Source organism: Lactuca serriola, chromosome 1 (genome assembly GCF_051521515.1).
Source record: "Lactuca serriola cultivar US96UC23 chromosome 1, Lser_US96UC23_V15, whole genome shotgun sequence".
Classification (NCBI taxonomy): domain Eukaryota; kingdom Viridiplantae; phylum Streptophyta; class Magnoliopsida; order Asterales; family Asteraceae; genus Lactuca; species Lactuca serriola.
Window position 1 is genome coordinate 41,258,074 of NC_136408.1, and position 21,281 is coordinate 41,279,354.

The 21,281-nt window shown below is 36.8% G+C and overlaps 1 protein-coding gene across 1 annotated transcript; it reads left to right on the forward strand.

The window, feature by feature from the left end:
* Positions 1 to 2,918: 2,918 nt before the first annotated feature.
* On the forward strand, positions 2,919 to 4,495 carry LOC145085035 (palmitoyl-monogalactosyldiacylglycerol delta-7 desaturase, chloroplastic-like). The gene is made up of 5 exons (XM_079023485.1): positions 2,919 to 3,308; positions 3,402 to 3,542; positions 3,625 to 3,765; positions 3,868 to 3,974; positions 4,065 to 4,495. The coding sequence occupies exons 1-5, from the start codon at positions 2,973 to 2,975 to the stop codon at positions 4,276 to 4,278; spliced, it is 939 nt and encodes a 312-aa protein (XP_078879611.1). The 5' UTR covers positions 2,919 to 2,972; the 3' UTR covers positions 4,279 to 4,495.
* Positions 4,496 to 21,281: the final 16,786 nt, after the last annotated feature.

The following is a 21,281-nucleotide window of genomic DNA, read 5'->3' on the forward strand; positions in this document are numbered from 1 at the left end:
GGTGGAGTCTTGATGAGATCTTGAACTCTAGAGTCTAGGACCAACCCCTTTTGAGTGTATAAGTAGTGTTATGTCATAAAAATCCAATCTTTGTTGGTGAAATCACTCCATGCTTGAGTTATGAGACCCGTGGGACAAAAGAGTGTGTATTTTTGGAGGATGGGGACTTTTCAGCCATGCAAAGGCTTAAAGTCGATGACTTTATGGATTAAGAGGCATTAGAAGGTCCAGATTTGATATATGAGCTTATGTTTTAACAGATTAAGACCATGAGTATGAGAAGAGCAAAAATGGGGCGTACGCTGGGAGTAACCCCCGGTATGCGCCGCGTAGGGGCCGAGCACCCCGATTCTGGATAGCAGTCGAGTACGCCCAGCGTAGGGAGTTGGAACGCTCAACGTACTCCCTTCTGTTGATTTTTAGGGTTTGGTCAAGATTGAGGACTGTTAAGCTTTGGAGGGGTAAAATGGTCTTTTACGCTTTTGTGAGTTGTAGAAGGGTTAGTCTAGCTTCTTGAGGGTCGGTTTTTAATTAGGAATAATTATTATGTGTTAGGTGGAGGTTAGACCGGTGGATAGAGATCAAGATCCCGAGTGCGAGATTTTCATTCATTAGCTTACGAGGTGTCTTCTCACTATATACTTACCTTGAGTGGTAATTCTTATGTGTGACCAGAGGGTCTTATGTGCATGAGCTGTGAAATGAGATATCCTGGTATTTATTTGTGTTATGCTTTTTGTGTATTATTTTGAGATGTTGAGTTCAGGGACTGGAGGGTCCATCTGAGTTGTGGGACTGGAGGGTCCCACTGAGACACATTGACCAGAGGGTCTTATTGAGTTATAGCCTTGAGTGGCTAATGTATTGTGTGTGGTATTTTGGGGATCTCAATAAGCTTTATGTTTACCGTGTTATGTGTTATGTGTTTTAGGTAGCTCCGAGGATCGCGGCAAGGCACCGACATGATTGTACACACCGGCGGGAGATTGTTATTTTTATGATTCTGGGATTGTGTTTTACTTGTTGACATTGAGACATATGTGATTTGAGAATTATGAAACGAGTTTTTATTGTGTATAAAAAATGAAAATTTTGTTTGAAATTTTCGTCGTTACAGCATACTGTTAGCCCACTGGGACTGCTGATAGTCCTCAGGGTTGCTGATAATTCATAGTTATTTATTTATTATATGTTGTATGTGGTATCTTGGGGAACTCACTAAGCTTCTTGCTTATAGTTATTGATGTATATATGGCAAATACTTCGGAGGACCGCGGGAAGGCGAATGTCTGATTGTACACACTCGTTGGGAGATTTGCTACTAGGACAATTGTGAACTCTGATATTTTATGATAGTGGTTGCTTTGGGATAATTATGTATTTGATAACTCGGTTTGTAAAACTTTAATTTTTGGTAAACTAAAAATGAAAAATATTGGTCTAAAATTTAAGGTGTTACAAAAACAATATTATCCCTAATAATAATAATAATAAAATCTCATTTACATTTTGTTTACCATGTTATGAATGGTTATCATCAAATATCAACAAATCCTATTAAATTAAAGGTAAAAATGGTTTTGCAGAAAACCTTAGATAGTACTAACTTTAATTTTCTGTATAAAGAAATATGGATGTAAACGACTAAAACAGTCGAGCTAGTAATCACTCCGGATTGACTCGTAAAGAGTTCGACTCGAGCTCAAGCCGAACTTGAGTTTAGTTTGGGGCTTATTTATTAAACGAGCTTGAGCCTGTGCTTCATATGTCGAGTTCAATTAGGCTCACGAACCAACAAGCTTATGCATATTTACGATACAGTTTTTATTTTTAATTTCATATATTAAATTATAAATAAATTTATAAATATTAAATATTAAATATTAAATGTCAAATAATGAATAACGAGCTTAAAAACACAAATGAGCTTGATATTTGAATATTAAGTGAGCCGAGCTGGAGCTGAGCTTAGGCTTGTTTAGGATGCTTGACAAACGAGTTGAGTCCAAACCGAGCTTGAGCATTTTAAATCCTCTGTGAGCCAAGCTCGAACTTTGAAAATTAAGCTCGAAACGAGATAGGCTCGAGTTCAAGCCCCATGTATTTTAAATGAACCGAGTCTGAGTATGAGGTAGTCATTCCGAGACTCAGCTTGTTTACGCCCTTAATTAAAGAAATAGCTAAAATATATAGTCCTCTTTATAGTATCTTGGAATATTACATGTATGGCAGTAAAATTGTAATATAACTGTTGATCAAGGAGAAATACGAGATGTCAAAAGAACAATATGATAAGGATCAAGAGAAGTACGATTTTTGTTTTTATATATCTTAAATTCGTTATAATTATTATTTTTTGAGCGATGTTGATTGGACGTATTTCTGTTAAAACAGCAGGCTTTGATAAAACCATTAAAAGTTTATATTATGTGCAATAACGTACCTTACCGCGGTTTTATTGTTTTAAGCTTTATTATTTCATATTGACTTATTAAAATTTTACTACTTTAAAGAGATGTAATCTATGTAGATAGTCAATTTGTTGGGAACTAAATTAATATTCTTAAGTGCTTTATTGAGCCATAACTACATCTAAAGTCAATACTATCTACTCTGAAATACATCAGTCATTTTATGTGACTTAATATTTACTCATATTAAAAAAATTAGAATCTTGATAACCAGCTAATTAAAAATACAAATAGTTTTGTAATACATAGTTTTTAGATTAATATTTTGTGTTGCTGCAATTATAATAAAAATTAATTCGGTTTTCTGAAAACAGAAGCAATTAAAGTCCCCCATCAACTAATCTAAGACAAACTAGACTTCATTACATGCATCTCAACAACCTCGCCATAACCCCCATGAAGTCTTGAACCATTGTTTCCTTATAAATACCAAGCACTTCATGCATAAATCAGTCAAAAATCCTACGCCCATTTTGATCAGCCTTCACTTATACGAAAAATATGGTCTCATTTCCCACTGGTGTGAAAGAGCCGGAATACGGTAAAATACTGCTTTCAGATGTAGTGGTTACAAGGAAGAGAAACCTCTTCTGGGGACGTAAATGGAGGACCCTCGATGTTAAAATGGCTGTTGGAATCTTATCAATTCACATACTTGCGCTGTTTGCCCCATTTACATTCACTTGGCATGCTTTTTGGACTGCATTTTTGATGTATGTGTTGTGTGGGATTTTTGGTGTAACTCTCTCGTATCATCGTAATCTAGCACACCATAGTTTCAAGCTCCCTAAGTGGCTTGAATACATCTTTGCTTATTTCGGAGTCCTATCTTTCCAGGTTTGTTTTTTTCTCATTCTTAAGTCTTCACACATGCACTCTTTAGTTATTCACACCCTTAAAGGTAGATATATATGTTGTTTATGTATATAGAGGGATCCGATATTTTGGGTGAGCATTCATAGATATCACCATCAATACGTTGAATCCGAGAAAGATCCACACTCTCCCACCTTTGGGTTTTGGTTTAGTCATATGGGTTGGCTATTTGACAGCGGCTACATAATTGAAAAGGTACTTATTTTGTATGCTTATATTGGCAAAAGAAAGTTTTTTGGCTAATTTTTCTTTTTTGTGTGGGTGATATATTTTGCAGTATCAAGAACGTAAAAATGTAGAAGATTTAAAGAGTCAGGTGTATTATAAGTTCATTCAACGAACTTATGTATTGCATATATCCACATATGCGGCCCTTGTTTATGCTTTGGGGGGATTTACCTATCTTGTTTGGATTGTGGTAAAACTTTGCTCAGATATTTTTCTTCAAATACATAAAAAATGAAAAATACAAGTTATTGTGTTAAGGTTCAATGTTATTGAATCATGATCATAAATGTAGGGTGTTGTACCAACGTGGGGTTATCACGTGACATTTCTAGTGAACTCGGCTTGTCACATATGGGGAAATCAAACTTGGGACACTGGTGATCTTTCAAAGAATAATTGGTACACACAACTTAAACATCAAAATGATTACAACTCAGTAATTGGTTCATTTTGAAATGTTTAATATTTAATATGAACAAATATATATAGGTGGGTGGCATTGGTTACTTTTGGAGAAGGGTGGCATAACAATCATCATGCATTTGAATATTCAGCTCGACATGGGTTAGAATGGTGGCAAATTGATTTCTGTTGGTATATGATAAGGTTTCTTGAAGCATTAGGATTGGCAACCAATGTTAAACTGCCGAGTGAAGCTCACAAACTAAAGAAATCGTTTGCTTCTGTTAAGAAGCTCAAGTGATTCAATCCTTTTCACGTTTGTTTCCCTTTGAATCATAAGCATCTAATGCTTTTACATCTCAATAGATATATACTCCTATATACTAGTTGTTAAATATTTCTCATTAAATAACGATATCTACATGGATATTATATTAATAGTGATTTTGCTTGTGATTTTATTTGCTCATGGATAAGAATTTCGAATCCCAAAGCTCTATATTTGGTATTTTTCATAATGGGTGTATTTATTGTACAATTTATGGGTATCATTCTATCAATTGTTGTAGTTTTATTAAAGATCCTCTTCAAATACATGCATCGTGATTTTTTACTCTATGTTAGTTGTAAAACACAAGCATATTAATATTGTTTGTTTTGTTTTACACTGCTATAAAATAGTTAGTAAGACCCCTCACATACAACGCATTAATGAAAGAAATCGGGTCCAATTTATTAATTTCAAGACTGTTTGATGAAAGAAATCGGGTCCAGTTTATTAATTTCAAGGCTGTTTGATAGCCTCTTAATGGCTCTGAATCTGAATGTTTCAGCCGAGCGTTTGGGTTGGAAAATAGACTCGTTTGGTTTTGGATGTGGATAAAACATTTGCCTCTGAAAAGGCACTTATTCGTTACAGATCTATCGCTGAATGGGAAAATTAATAGACTCACTTGCTGAAGCCCTTCTCCAACGGTGCTTCTTCCTTGGCCTTCAGTAATCCCTTCAATCGGCCACTCCCATTGGCGCTTCCACCGTTGCCCCCGGCAGAGCCACCGGCGCTTCATCGATGCCATTCACCCTCGACTCCCTTCAATTTTAACCATCCCTCCGACGAGAACACCCACTGGTATGTGTTTGTCCTCACCATCGACGCCATCACAAAAGACCAAATTCATTATCATGGAGTTCTTCATTTTTGCAATCGAAACTATCTCTCAGTTCAGTCTCATCAAATCCTTGTGGTTTCATGGATTATGGCACCATTTGTGTTCAATCCTTCTGGTTCAAACGGTGGAAATTATTATGGTTTTACGGTTTTTCTTTTTCTTCTTCCGGTATGGAATGGTTTACAATGGTTTTCTAAGTTGAATTGTGTGCTTGAAATCGGTTTGGTTCCGAAATCAAATTGTTTCCTTGAAATCGATTTATGCAACTTCCAGGGTTTATGTAAGTGAATGGCAATGTGGTGTTGTTCAAATTTTAGTAGTTTTTTCACTCATTCAAAAGGGTCTTTCATCTATTTCTCATTGGAGTCTCTGTTTCATTAAGGATAATTGAAGATATAATTATGCATCTGGATTAAAGCAAGGAGCTTATGTCAAAATGAAAAAGTTCAGCAGTAACCTTCAAATAGCTCTTAACACCATGAATTGCTTTGTTATCTCTCAAATCTATACAAATTTATAAGTTATATACATGGTGTGTTACAAGGGTATTTTTGTCTTTGTAAAATATTAATATGATAGTTGTAGGTCTTTATTCATTTAGCATGTATGAATTTCTTTAATATTTTGATGGTTTTTGGGTATATATATATATATATATATATATATATATATATATATATATATATATATATATATATATATATATATATATATATATATATATATAGAAAGATAAAAAAAAAGTTATCATTCAATAAAACCATTCAAGATAAAATTGTCATTTTTATCGTTCAGTAAAACCATCCAAATATGCTCCATACTAGGCCATCTTTGTAGCCATGACACGACATCAATCGACACTCCAGCAATCCCCAAAAGCTCCAATAAGGGGTTGATCTGGGAGTACTCGGATTCTGTAACTCACATCGGCAAAGGGCCGAGTAGTCGGCCAACTCGGCAAGTTTTACAACACTGGTTTTAGGGTTTAAGATTTTGGCCACAATTTTTTTTTATGTTAGCAGATTTGGTGTAACACTTGAATTTGGTATGCTCCCTTTCAACCTTCCATTTTTAAGCAATTCATTTTTGGTCCTTGTGGTTAGTACGTTGGGCGTACCATAGGGTACACTTAGCGTACTAGCTGAGAAGCTAGTATGTGGGGCGTACCATGTGTGTACGCTTAGCGTACTAGTTGAGAGGTTGGATCGTGCCTTCAGACACGTACGCGGGGCATGCGCTTGTGTATGCGGGGTGTATGTGTGTTTAAATGAAACCCTAATTTTAGGGTGTTGCACCATATATAATCCATGTGATAGCCTCTTTTGGACATGTTTACTCAGCATCCTTACTCTTGAAAACCCTAATTCGTCCATTTGCTTTGTGAGGTGCTTTTGAGCCTTGGTTTTGATCTATAGTGGGTTTTGTGCTTTTTGAAGTGATAGAAGAAGAAGTTGGAAGACTCATTCCTTGGAGGGGAGCTCAGAGATCCAGAATTAGCTCCATCTTTTGGTGACTTTTGAGATATAAAGTCCATACCTTGTCTACACTTTGCTTTGAACTACTCTTTAGCTTGTTATGGTCCTTTTTGGTCCCTTTTAGTTGGTCTTGATGAGTTAATGTCGTTTTTGAAGCCAAACCTTGTAGATCTAGACGTTTTGAGGGTTCCTTAGGCATAAAAATGCAAACTTTATGGTATTGGTGGTCTTATGCATGCATTAAGTCATTTGTTAAGTCCTTTTGAGTTTTAAGAACCTCATTAAGCCATGCATGCATGCAAAGTTGACAATTTCACGTGATAAACCACCTTAAGGAAGTCAAATCTAAGTGTTGGAGTGAAGTCTTAACCGTTTAAGAGCTAAATCAGAGAGTTGGCCAAACAGGGGGAGTACGTTGGGCGTACAAGCTAGTACGCCGCACGTACAAGTCCTAAAGCGAGTATGTTTAGCGTACAAGATGAGTACACCTTGCGTACTTAGCAGTAGGCTTCGGAAGTTGGGCTTTTCGGTATTGGGCCTATTTTGGACCTTAGGAGTCTACGACTTTATTTTGGGCCATCAGAATATTGTTTTGGGCCAAGAATATTTTTGGACCTTGGTTTAAGGCCCATGAAGGGGTTTGGGCCCCAATTAGAAAATTGGGCCATAGTGGGCCTTGGGTGATTATTTTAGAATTTGGGCATTTAGACAATTTGGTTTGGGTTTGGGCCTTGGGTCACATATAGGGAAGGGTAAAAATGTCTTTTACCCTAGTTTGGACTCTTAGGGTGAGTCAGGATCCAATTATTAATTGGGTGATGTTCTATGATTATAGCGCGGGGATTTTTTAGCGAGCCAATAGCCAAAGATTTATCCATGAGATTCAGTTGTGCGAGGCGAGTTTCCTCATTATGATTAACGAGTCGAAGGCACCAATGTCGGCCCATTGTTTGTTATGTTACGATGCTAGATGTTTACGTGACTCTTGCATGTGTTATGTGCTCGTATGCTTACCGGGCGGGGCTCTATGACCATTCTGTATGCTATGTATCTTTGTGATTAACGCATGTGTTATGTGTTTATATGTTTATATGTTTATATGTATACTAGTCGGGGCCCGATGATTGATAGATAGCAGAGCTCGATGTCGGGTGGGGCCTATTATGTGTTTATTTATATATGTATGGTATGTGGGATTTTGGAGAACTTAATAAGCTTTGTGCTTATAGTTTTCAGTTTATGTTTTAGGTACTTCTGGTTCTAAAGGGAAGAGCCCAGGATGATTGCAGAGCCTGCACCACCCGATTCCGTATTTTGTGATTTACTCTGACGATTGTTGATGTATTGATACAATTTGTTTACCTTGGTTTTCTGAAAATGATATGGTTTACTATTTTATTAATCTAAAAATGAAAAAAAAAAAAAAATCGGGTCTAATTTTTTGGATGTTACATTTGGTCCCTAGACTTTTGTATGTCTGCAGTTTCCGGCCCTTACTTTGTTGAATGCTCCTTTCCACCTCCCTATTTTGTAAAATGTCACTTTTACCCCCCCCCCCCTCCCACCTTAAATTTGAACACCTATATTTTTCATCCCTTTACCTTTGTATGGTGGCATGTTTGAATGTTTGACATGTTTGGTCCCTACATAGATAATAAATTACAAGAACAATCCCTATAATTTATAGAACAGCTCCTTATGTAGAATTCTAGTTAGAAGAATGGTGCTTGTGTTTAAAAACATTACATAAATGCCCCTTCCTAATAATAAAATTAAAAAAATAAGGTATAGTCCTATACATAAAATAAATTATGAAAAATGTCCCTATATTTTACATAAAAGGTCCATGTCCATATTTATTTCTTTACATAAAAAGTTCATGTGCTCAAGACTTTAATATGTTGGAAGGTTTGATCATTGTATAAAAAATAAATTAAAAAAAATATCCATGTAATTTACAGAAAATGTCCATATACATATTTTTTCACAGAAATGGTATATGGGCTTAAAAAAATTACAAAAATAGTCTCTACCTAATACAAAATTTACAAATTACGTCGTCTGTAAAACAGGCATAATATCACCTTAGTTTATAAAGAATAAAAATTGAACAAGTTTGATACGATTAGGTTGTTTTTTAATAAAACCTAAAGTTTGAAAATTAGTGATTGAATTTTATTACGGTATTTTAATATTATTTTTCTTCGATTGCCCAGTCATATATATATATATATATATATATATATATATATATATATATATATATATATATATAGAGAGAGAGAGAGAGAGAGAGAGAGAGAGGGGGGGTGGTAAGTTCAATTGAGAAAATAAAAAAAAATGTTGAGAATGGGGGAATCATTCTCAGTCAATCATTTATTTTTGCTGTAAAAAACTCCGGTGTACCGGCACAACGAATGATAAGTAATATTCATATATAAATGTAAATGTAAGTGTATTCTTATATAAATCCACCAGCTCCTCTCCGCCACCAACCACCGCTACCTCCGCCACCAACCATCGCCGCCATAGTCATATATGAATAACCACTTCCTCTATACTTATTCATATACGAATATACGTGTTCATATATATATATATATATATATATATATATATATATATATATATATATATATATACACTTATACGTATTCATATATGAATATGTAACTCCCGAGTCGCCAAGTATAAACCTTAACAATTATTTCAATTAATCAAGGACTAGACCAGAGTATGTTGGGCGTACACAAGGTACGCACGACGTACTCCTTCGCATGCACTAATCGGAGATGAGCCTTACATACGCTAGGCGTACCCATGCGTGCATACGCCATACTCAAGCCAGAGGCAAACCCTAATTTTTAGAGTTTGCACCCTATTTAAGCTCATTAAGTCCTTCAAGTTCATCACCTTATCAACCTCCTTTTCCTCTTAAGCCATATATCGAAACCCTAATCCATTTTGCCTAAAGTTTGAGCTTGTATGTGTGTTTTGTGTGTGTGTGGTGCTTAGAGAAAAAGAATAAGAATATTTGTGAATAAACATTGGACCAGAAAGAGCTTGTAGATGTAGAGGTTTCTCATCATTTCTAGCTTATTGGAGGTAAAAAGCTTCTACCTTGATGACTCCATGAGTCAGTTTTAGTTTAGGGCTTATTTCATCATAAAATGGTCCTTAAGGTGTTTCTTCAGAGTATGAGCTACTTCATAAGGTTATAATGTTAGATCCTAGTGTTTCTAACGTCCTTTGAGCATAAAAATGGAGTCTTGATTGATTAAGTTCAATCATGCAAGGATTGATGGAGGTTTTCATGAAGATAATGTGGTTAAATCAAAGATTTGCCACATTAAGACATGCAAAAGCATAAAGTTGGCAACTTTAAGGCTTAATACACTTTAATAAGACTAGATCTAAAATTGGATGTTAGGCATTAACTGATTAAGACCTTGAAAAGTGTTTTTGGCCCGCTCCAGCATATGACGGGCGTACCTAGACGTACGCTCATGAAGTCCCGATGATGCGAGGGCTGTGAGTATGCTGAGTGTACTGATTGTTACGCTAAGCATACTCACCAAAGTGGGCTTTGGGCTTATTTCGAGCCATTTGTGGGAGTTAGGGAACTTGGGCCCTTGTTGGGTCGTAAGCTTTTTTGTGATGCGCCTTTGGGCTTGGGCCCATTTTGGACATATATTATATTTGGGCTTCAAGGCTTGTCGCATTTGGGCCTTGGTAGGTTGCATCCAATAAGGCAAGGAATAAGTAGCCTTTTTTCCCTAAGGCCAGGATTTAGGGTTTAGACTCGCGGGTTGGATTATTGACCTAATGTCTAATTAGGGTTTCTTTACTTGTGATTCAGTAGGGATTTTCACGGGTCAATAGCCTGAGTGTGATTTGATATATTCAGTCTGAGTTGAGTTTCCTTGACTGTAGTAATGGGTTGCAGGCGCCAATGTCGGCCCACTAGATTATGCTTGTAGTATGATGATTGTCTTCGTCACAGTTATTTGTGATGTATGTATCTGCTTAATGTCTCTATGACTCTTACTGTTATGATTATATGTGTTAGTGGTATGGGTGGCAAATACCCGATACCAGTTGAAAGATACCAAAGGGCATGAAATAGACCCGGTACCGGTTGAAAGATACCGAAGGGGGTGAAATAGACCCAATACCGGTTGAAAGATACCGAAGGGGGTGAAATAGACCCAATTATGTTTGATTATTGTGTATGTATGATATAGGGTATTTTGGGGGAAACTTGCTAAGCTCTATGCTTACGGTTTTTAGTTTATGTTTCAGTTACTTCCAACTCGAAGGAGAATGGCCCGGCCTGATCACACTGCATCCACCTATGTTTTTCCGCATCACGTGATTTTTAGATTTTATACTCCGATGCCATTTTACTGCGATATACCAATGACCGTTTTGACATGATTATCGTGTGCTTGGAATGGATTTAAAATGAAATTTTTATCTGTAAATTTTGGGATGTTTCAAGTTGGTATCAGAGCCTCAGTTTGAGGGATTCGGACACACTCTCGGGTATGTTTGAACTCAAATCGAGGATTTGGTAAGTTTTTCATAAAATGAAATATTATAACAAGAAATTTCCAATAAAAGAAGGGGGTGTGATGCGTGCAATCATCCGAACTCAAGTACGTTTTCCCAAAATATCCATACATGTTTTATGTTATATTGTGAATTTGTGAATCGCATGCTAGAATATGGCTAAGAATCTGTTCAGGATTGCATGATAGAATGCTAAGAGAGATACATATATATGCCTATTGTATGAGCTTGTAGATTTGCATGCTAGTATTGATTAGTCAGTGATAGGATGGCATGTTTAGGCTATGCTTGATTTCCGATTACTCACTACTTGAATGTTGCTTGCTTTGTGCTACTAAAAGTCCCATTAAGCTCAGCTAACTAGCAAGTGAATATGCTAAGTTGCATATTACTGTGACTAGGTAATTTAAGAAGGCTAGGTTTAACTCTATTGCATAGCTCTTATTTGATTCTAACCGTTGTAGTGTGAGACCTTTCATTCGAAGAATTATCTGGTGTCGGTAATATGTAATTGTGCTCATGAGCTAGTTAAAGGGTGTTAGGAGGAGTTCCTCTGCAGCTGATGGTGGGGAGTGGTGTGGTGGTAACCCTAGTAAGTTTCTGGATTATGTATTGGCGCGTAGGAAAATTTTCTTTATAGGAGGATGGTGGATAGAAGTGAGTGACTATGAGGATTTGTGATGGTCCTTGGGAAAGGTGTAGATAGGTGTGGAATGTGGTATTGGGCCATAACTATTGGAAGCACATGATTTACACTCGAGACAAGGAAGACCACGATGAACCTGGGACACTCAAGAGTGTGAGCCTTTATGTGCATATGCTGATTGTTTGTGTGTTATGTTTCAGTATGGTGTTGACAGATGGTGGGGTAGGAGGTTCAGGATTTGGATCCGGTTCGGGCTCGGGCTCAAGCACCGAACCAATTGATTTGGGTTTATGCGAGTTTATCGCATTCTAGATTGAGAGGGGCATCCTTGATGCAACCGCGATGATGTTTGGGTCGATCATGGAGGATATTATCTAGTTGATGGAGGACCGTCTTCAGATGCTTAGGGTCGAATTGGTCGCTAGTCAGTCCGGAGCCCGTACTCTCTCCTTCAAAGATTTTAGGGGTTGTGGGGCACCAGAATTCTTCGAGGCGAAGGACCCCATTGCATCCAGATGATGGATAGCATACATTAAGCGTGCACCCAGGCATTGAAGGTGAGGTTTGTTGTTGGTTGTTTGAGGGAGCGAGCTCGTGCTTGGTGGGAGGAGGTTGGCTATACCTTGGGAGCCCTAGCCATCGAGGCCATGACCTGGCCGGATTTTGTGGCCCTGTTCTTTGGTGTTTTTACACCAGTTGTTGAGGTGAAAGCTAATGAGTTTTTAGACATGAGACAGATGGCGGAGACTATGGAAGATATCACTGCTAAGTTCTAGGAGAGAGCCTTATTGGTACCCAGTATGCCGCAGACGAGGAGATGCGAAAGATGCGGTACCATGATATGTTGAGATCAAATATTCGGGAGTTTGTTACTTTTTTTGTTTGCCCGACACTGGATGACATGATATCCAGTGCCTGAGAATAGGAGATTGATTTGGAGCACATAGGGAAGAGGAAGAAAGAGCATGGGCAGACGACTGGGGTTTCGGCGAAGAAACCCAAGGTCTTCTAGTTTAGATTGAAGGGCCAACAAGGCACATGATGGAGTCTACAGAGCGGGTGGTTCGGGCTGCTACAAGTGCAGAAAGACAGGGCACTTTGGTAAGGATTGTACTGCTACTACCACCACCCAGGCATCATATCTGAATTGATTCCATTGTAATCAGAGGGGCCAAAGAAGGCCAACTTCCCAAGTTTAGCATCAGTAGGACCAGTAGAAGGACCTACTTCGGTGACTCTAAGGATCACAAATGGCCGCTAGGGGAAGGCGGAGACGCCAATTGTTCGGAGCAGGGCATTTCAGCTGACAGTCGAGGAGGCTCGTTGTAACGTCCCAAAATTTAAGACCAAAAATTTCATTTTTATAATAATAAAACCATCATCCAAAACATGTTCATAAAATCATAAAAGAAAACCATAGTATACTAATAATCATCTAAATACATTAAATCAACAAAATACGGAATAACATGGTTTGTACGATGCGATCACCCCGAGCCCTTCAGCTTCGATCCGGAAGTACCTGGAACATAAAATAAAAATCGTAAGCATGAAGCTTAGTGAGTTCCTTAAGATACCTCATACCATACATATCAATCATACAATGGGCCATGCCCCAAACCCATCGGGCCCTGCCCGACATCAAGCCCTTTTCAGAACAGATTTTTCAATAACATGAGATGGGCCCCGCCTCATCACATTCATCAGACCCCGCCTGGGATCGGGCCCCACCCGGGATTCATACAGACACATAAAAGACATGCAAGAATCACTAAGACAAATAGCATACAATATATTCATCATGCCCCACTTGACATCGGACCCCGCTCGGTATTTATATCACATACAACACATGCAAAATTCACAAGACAACTAGCATCCTAATCATAATAAACCATGGGCCGACATTAGTGCTTTCGACCTGCCAAGTACAGTGAGGAGACTCACCTCAAACTGCTGAAAATCAGATAAATCCCCGTACTGCTGATCCAGAAAGTCCCCAGGCTAATCAATCAAATAAAACCCAATTATTAATTGGGCCATAAACCATAACTAGGAATCCCATTCATTTGTCTAACTCCTAGGATAAAAGACCATTTTATCCTTTACTCACTTGGCCCAAACCCAATAGCTCCAAAAGCCCAATATGGCCCAAAATGTTAAATGGCCCCTAAAGCCAGAAATGATCTAATGCTATAGAAGTTTAGGGTCCAAGCCCAATCAAAATAGAGCCCAACTAATCCAAGCCCACAAACTTCATCGGCCTACTGATTAGCGTACGCTCGGCGTACCTGGCTTGTACACCTTGTGTACGCGACTGATCCGGAATCAGGGCTCGCACCCAGTACGCCATGCATACTTAGGAGTATGCCCAACGTACTGATATGTATCTAAGTTCTTGCCCAAAAGTCTTAACCACTTAAGAACTTAACGTTAAACCCTCAAATCAACATGATAATAAGGCCTTAAACCATAAATTCAAAGACTTTAAGCCTTTGCATGGCTAAAAAGACCCCAAGGTCCAAATCTAGCATTTTAACTTCATTAAGAAGAACACCAACCTTGCATGGTTAAGCTAAACCCCTCAAGCTATCATTTTTATGTACAAGGGACCTAAGAAAAGCCATGATCTATCATCCCAAGCTTCTGAAGTAGCCCATACTCCCAAGCATGGCTTAAAGGACCCCAAAAATGCACAAATAAAGCCCTAAACTAGATCTATCATAAGGAACCATCAAGCTAAGAGCTTTATACCTCAAATAGCTTGCAAAGTTGATGAAGATTTTGGATCTTCAAGCTCCAAGTCCACCAAAGCTTCACCTCCTTCAAAGGATCCAAAAACACCACAAGATCACAACAATGACTCACAAACACTCAAATGAAGGGTGGGGTTTCGTTCTTAGGTTTTGGAGAGGTGGAGGTTGATCATTAGAAACTCCCAAAGAAACTAAGTTGTTTAAATAGGGCAGAAACCCTAAAAACTAGGGTTTTCCCCTTATGAGAGTACGCCCAGCGTGCTACCACGTACGCCCAAGGTACATGGGTGTCTGCGCTTCCAACCCCTCAAACCAATACGTCCAACGTACTCGGCTAGGGACCAAAATGAAAGGAACTTTCCATGAATTGCTTAAAGGGAAAAAAGTGAAATGCAATGTTACACTCGTGCAGCACCCGATGTGGTCACCAATATGTATCTTCTCCTTATCTCTTTATTTATGTTAACTTTTTGGTTATGTTTTTGGTGTTTATTCTTAGGGTCGTTCTGAAACATCCCAAAAATACGACCCAAAATTTTTTGTTTTAATATTACTAAAAATCACATCATCGAATGTCATATATAATAAGAACCATGGAATGAGTAACTCAAAAGTCATAGTAACTGTGTAAAAACAAAACTATATCAATCATAACAAAATATCTGAATAAAACTCCTAGGATAAAACTGAAGCTATGGTGTGTGCGATGCCATCAACCCGAGCTCTACCCTTTGCTAGCAGAAGTACCTGAAACCAAAACTGAAACTGTAAGCACGAAGCTTAGTGATCTCCCCCAAACTACCACATACCATAAAATAACATATAAACACATATTGGGCCTTTCCCACTGCATCAGACCGAAGTCCAGAAACTGCATCGGACCGAAGTCTAGAACTAACCAGGGCCTTGCCCTCTGCATCAGATCGATGTCCAGAAAATGCATCGGACCAAAGTCTGGAACTAACTAAGGCCTTGCCCTCTGCATTGGAACGAAGTCCGGAAACTGCATCGGACCGAAGTCCGGAACTAACCAGGACCTTGCCCTCTGCATCGGACCGAAGTCCGGAAACTGCATCATACTGAAGTCCGGAAACTGACTAAACATAGAATAGCATACTCATAACTACTAGCATAAACACATATATTGCATACTGTATCGGACCAGAGTCCATAACACATAGCACAAGGACATGCTTGAATCACAAAGACATTAAGCACACTGAACTACTGCATCGGACTGAAGTCCAGAACTACTGCTAACTAAACGGGCCGACATTGTGGCCGTAGACCCGTTCCTACTGAAAGGAAAACTCACCTTGCAATGCTGGTTGTTGAGAAGCTAGATCTGAAACTGTTTTACTGTTGCTCTGGAACTCCCTGGCTACAAATCCTATAAACACTAAATCAAATACTGATAACAAATCTCAGGGTAAAATGACTATTTACCCCTGGACAAGTCAACCTCTAGGTCAAAGTCAACTTTCAGTTGACCACACTCGCCGAGTTGGACCGCTAACTCGCCGAGTCCCCATCATCCATTCTATTCCTCTACTCACTTCTACTTGTCGAGTTTGGCAAAGACTCGATGGGTTCTTCTTCGATACTACATCAAATCTAATCTTCATCCGACTCGCCGAGTTGTATGAACAACTCGTCGAGTTCCCTTTCAACAAAAGAACACACCCAGTCTTTGACTCGTCAAGTCATATGAACAACTCGTCGAGTCCGACTGCTTCCAAATCCAAGTCTTAACTCACTGAGTCCTTACTCTACTCACTGATTCACCCTAAACTCTCAAATCGGGGAAGAACCGAGGACTCGCAACTCGACTCGCCGAGTCTGAAGAACAACTCGCCGAGTCCCAAGCATGCCATTACTATACAGTCGATTTTTCTCAGATCCAATGCGTCCAATTCATAGATCTGGGTTCCGAGGACTGGTTTCACACGTAAAGTTTCTAACTTTACGTTCATGCATGCTCATAATAAGCTAAAATGCCCAATAAGGAGCTAAAAGAGGAGATCTAGGTTTGGAATGGGTGCTTAGCTCAATAAAGGTGGCAACCTTGAGCTTAAGGAGTCCTGAAATGCTTAGATTTGAAACCCATTCGACTTAACTACCCATAAATCGATCTCAAAGTCTAGAAAAGGCTCAAAAACCACACTAGCAAGCTTGTAAGGAGATCTACATGATGACAAGCCAAGATTCGAGCTTTATACCTTAGTGGAAGCTGGAATGACACAATAAACTCAGATCTTCTTTGCTTCTCCTGAGAACCCCTCTTCTCTCTTCTTCTTCTAACTTCATAATGCACCAAAATCCTCCACAAAATGAGAAATACTCCAAGAATGCTTAAAGGAAGGCTAGGGTTTAGTAAGGGACGTTCTGAGAGTGATGGAGGCTGGTTTGGGGCGCATAAAGATGTTTAAATAGGGTGCAAACCCTTGAAATTATGGTTTCATCCAGACTGGTAGACTCGCCGAGTCCAATAATATGGACTCATCGAGTAGCCAGCTTAGAATGTGTGCAGAACCCGACACTACTCGACGAGTTGGGCTACAGACTCGTCAAGTACTCCTCTAATATTGAAAATTACTTTATTTAAATCACATACCAGAAATGGGGCGTTACACGTTCCATGTGAACGGTATCTCTGCCCTGGTTTTGTTTGATTTGGGGGCTACCCGATCTTTTGTATGTCTTGTGCTTAGCAAGAAGTTTGTCGATGCTCCGAGGGAGTTGGATTATTCTTTAGAGGTTGAGATGGTTGATGACCGTTCCATTCGGATTCAAGGATTCATCAGGGTTGTGTATTGGATTTATTCAGTGAGCGGTACCCGATTGATTTGGTTCCTAATCCTTTGCATGGGAACAAAGTTGTTATGGAGATGGATTGGTTGAGCCCCAATTAGGGTCGTGATTGATTGTGAACACTAGTTGATACGTATTCGGACTCCAAGTGGGGGGGAGTTAGTGATTCAGGGAGAGGATGTTCAACATGGGCCTATCCTATGTTCAGCAGCTAGAGCCATACGTTATTTTCAGCAGGGTTACTCTGGATTTGTTGCATATGTTATGGATACCTAGGAGAAGGGTAAGGCGACTGTGGACGATGTACCTATTGTTTAAGAGTATCTGGATGTGTTCCCGGAGGATTTACCTGGGGTTCCTTCGGAGAGCCAAGTGGAGTTTCAGATTGAATTGGTTCCAGGTGCGGCTCCGATAGCCAAAGCACCTTATCAGTTAGCACTTTCTGAGATGCAGGAGTTGTCTACACAGCTGCATGAGTTATTAAACTTGGTTCCACTTAAGAACTCCATCCACCTATGTTTTTCCATATCACATGATTTTGGGATTCTGTACTCTAATGACATTTTACTATGATATACTATTGACTGTTTTGACATGATTATCATGTGTTTGGAATGGATTTAAAATGAAAATATTATTTGTAAGCTTTGGGATGTTTCAAAATATGATATGTTCCGTCGGTCCAGTATGATGGAGTGCTTAAGCGATAAATTCGAAATGAATGGCCTAGATTCATTCTCTCATTCTCAAACTCTCTTTTCTCAACTGAACTCTCTCTCTCTCTCTCTATAGTGTGTGTGTGTGTGTGTATATATATATATATATATATATATATATGTGTGTGTGTGTGTGCAGAGAGATATAGATAGAGAGAGAGAGAGCAGGTTTTTTGAGAACCAAAAGATTTATAAAAACTTGCAAACTCATAATCAGCTCATCATTTTTAACACCAAAAACATCAATCTTTTCTCCAAATGGTGCATCTAAGCTATATCTAGGGTCAAAAAAAGATTTGACATTTTTTTTAGTTTTTTGAATGATTGCGTATTGTGCTCATCAACAATGCATACGACTGTTCATTTTGCATTCATGCATTTTTCGAAAATAAAAAAAAAATGTCAAATCTTTTTTGAGCCTAGATATAGTTTAGACGCATCATTTGGAGAATATTGGTGTTTCTAGTTTTGAAAAATGATGAGTTGATTATGACTTTGCAAGTTCAAACGTTTTTTTTAGTTCACACAATAACTCAGCCATATATATAAGTTCAAATAAAAATAGTAAATAGTGTGAAAACATAAAAATATTATGTTGATGTTATTATTCTGCAATAAATGTTGTATATTTATATTGTTGAAGGATTTCTAATATGAATATTAACGTTTGATTATTCATATATATTCATTAGAATGTTATTATTCTATTATAAATATATGTGTATCCATTTTTTTAGTAAATGTTAATTTTAGTTTTAACCCACGAGTATTCATTTATTAATTACTGAATAATAACATAAAGTTGTGCATACAAAATTCATTGTAGAATAATAATATAAAAGTAGTATTTTTAATATATATATATATATATATATATATATATATATATATATATATATATATATATATATATATATAGAGAGAGAGAGAGAGAGAGAGAGAGAGGTGGGTACAATTTAGAAAATAAAAAAGGTTGAGAATGGGGGAATCATTCTCAGCCACTCATTTAATCTAAGCATAAAAGACATGGTGGCATATTGTAAATATCGTAATAACCTTCAATCTCAAATACGTAACTACAGAAAATTCGATAACTGTTCGTTCATGATCAAAAATTTTCCTCCAACCTTCAAAAATCATCTAGATTTCTTCAACTAAACCGGAATTCTTCGCTGTTCATAAAATTGGAATCGGAGTTCTGGACTCGTAGTCACAGTCGACATTGAGGGACTTAGAATCGGTAATCACAGGTTTCCAATCGGATTTTCGGAAATCAAAATCAAATTGAGAAATCGATCAGAGATAGGATGTCGCATCTGAAGTCGAAATCGGAAGTATATGATGATTTAGAATTGATAACTTGATGTTTTTAACATTTTTAAAATAGTTTACTTGTTTGCACTCCAACTGTTTGATGAAATACATAAACTAAATTAGCACGTTATATTCACATATGAATATGTTTTCTCACCTGAATCAGTATATGATTATTAAAAACACAAAACAAATATGCAAGTCTGTATGTTATTCATATGTGAATAACATATAAAAATTATATATATTTGTCAAAATACCTTCAATATTCATAAGTGAATATACCTTGTAATATTCATATGTGAATATACTGTGTAATATTCATAAGTGAATATATCATCTAATATTCACAAGTGAATATACTCTGTAATATTCACATGTGATATACTATGTAATACTATGTAATATTCACATATGAAACACCATTTAATACTCATAAGTGAATATACCATCTAATATTCACAAGTGAATATACTATGTTAATATTCACAAGTGAATTCATCGTCCAATATTAAAATATGAATATACTATGTTTATTATATGCTATATTCATATATGAATGATACTTAAATTGTAAAAAAAAAATCATACTTTTTATTCATAAATGAATAACGAATGTACTGTAATAAAACCTGATGCATTGTTATTCATTTATGAATAACAATAGCTGAAAATATATAAAAAAAAAATTATTTTATCTTAAAACTATATCAATATGGATGTCTATTTGTAGAGAAAAAAGAATCATGAATTTTGGTATATTTAAAATCATTTTTTGATAAAAATAGCTTATAAAAATAAAAAAAACGAAAAAAACTATGTTTTTGTATATATTAAGGTAATGATTAGTATAGTTTAAGGAAATATGTTATGTTGCAAAACACATGTGCATTCGTCTCTCATTTCCGCCGGTACGTTGGAGACTTTTGCGGCAAAAATAAATGATTGGCTGAGAATGATTCCCCCATTCTCAACCTTTTTTTTCTCAATTGAACCCTCCTATATATATATATATATATATATATATATATATATATATATATATATATATATATATATATATATATATATATATATATATATAACTTTTTAACATATAGATGAATGATGAGCTAATGACATCATATTAGTAATTATCGAGAAAATTGAATTAATCATATAGATGTGTACATGTTATATATTACTTTTTGTGGTAATGCACTTATGCTTGAAACTTTTGCGACAAACTTTTTGTTGAATCAATGCTTAAAGTGAAAATTAAGGAAACCAAGTAATTTAAAAATAAGGAGATAAGGTAATGCCTAGATTAAGCAAGCATGGGTCAATTAGAAAACTAAAAAATTTCCCTAATGCTTCTTGCCATGCCAAACGAAAACTATTAAATAATCCCCGCAAAGCTTTTTTTACTGAAACATATATGCATTTCCTTGGTTAATATAAATTTTGTTTTTGTTTATAGTTTTATGTGCTTTTTGTTTTGTAGCATTAGTTATAAAAGCATTTTAGTCAAAACTTGAATGTTTAAGTCTCTTTTAAAAAGTAAAATGTAGATTTATACGTGAAATAGTGAGTACTAAGACATTAAAAAAAATGAAAATAATGTATTTAAACAAGACAAAGTGCTTACTTTATGTAAGATTTATAAAAAAGTAGTAGCCATCATTGTTCATACGATAATAGTATAGTAGTAATTAATGTTAAATCAACGGTCTATATATAGAGACACACACATACTTACGTATCTACACAAAGTATTTGTCTATCGACGTTGGTTTGATGGTTTATTGTTTATTTATGGTTTATTTCAAATGAAATGTTTAATTAAATGTTAAAAAAATGAAGTTT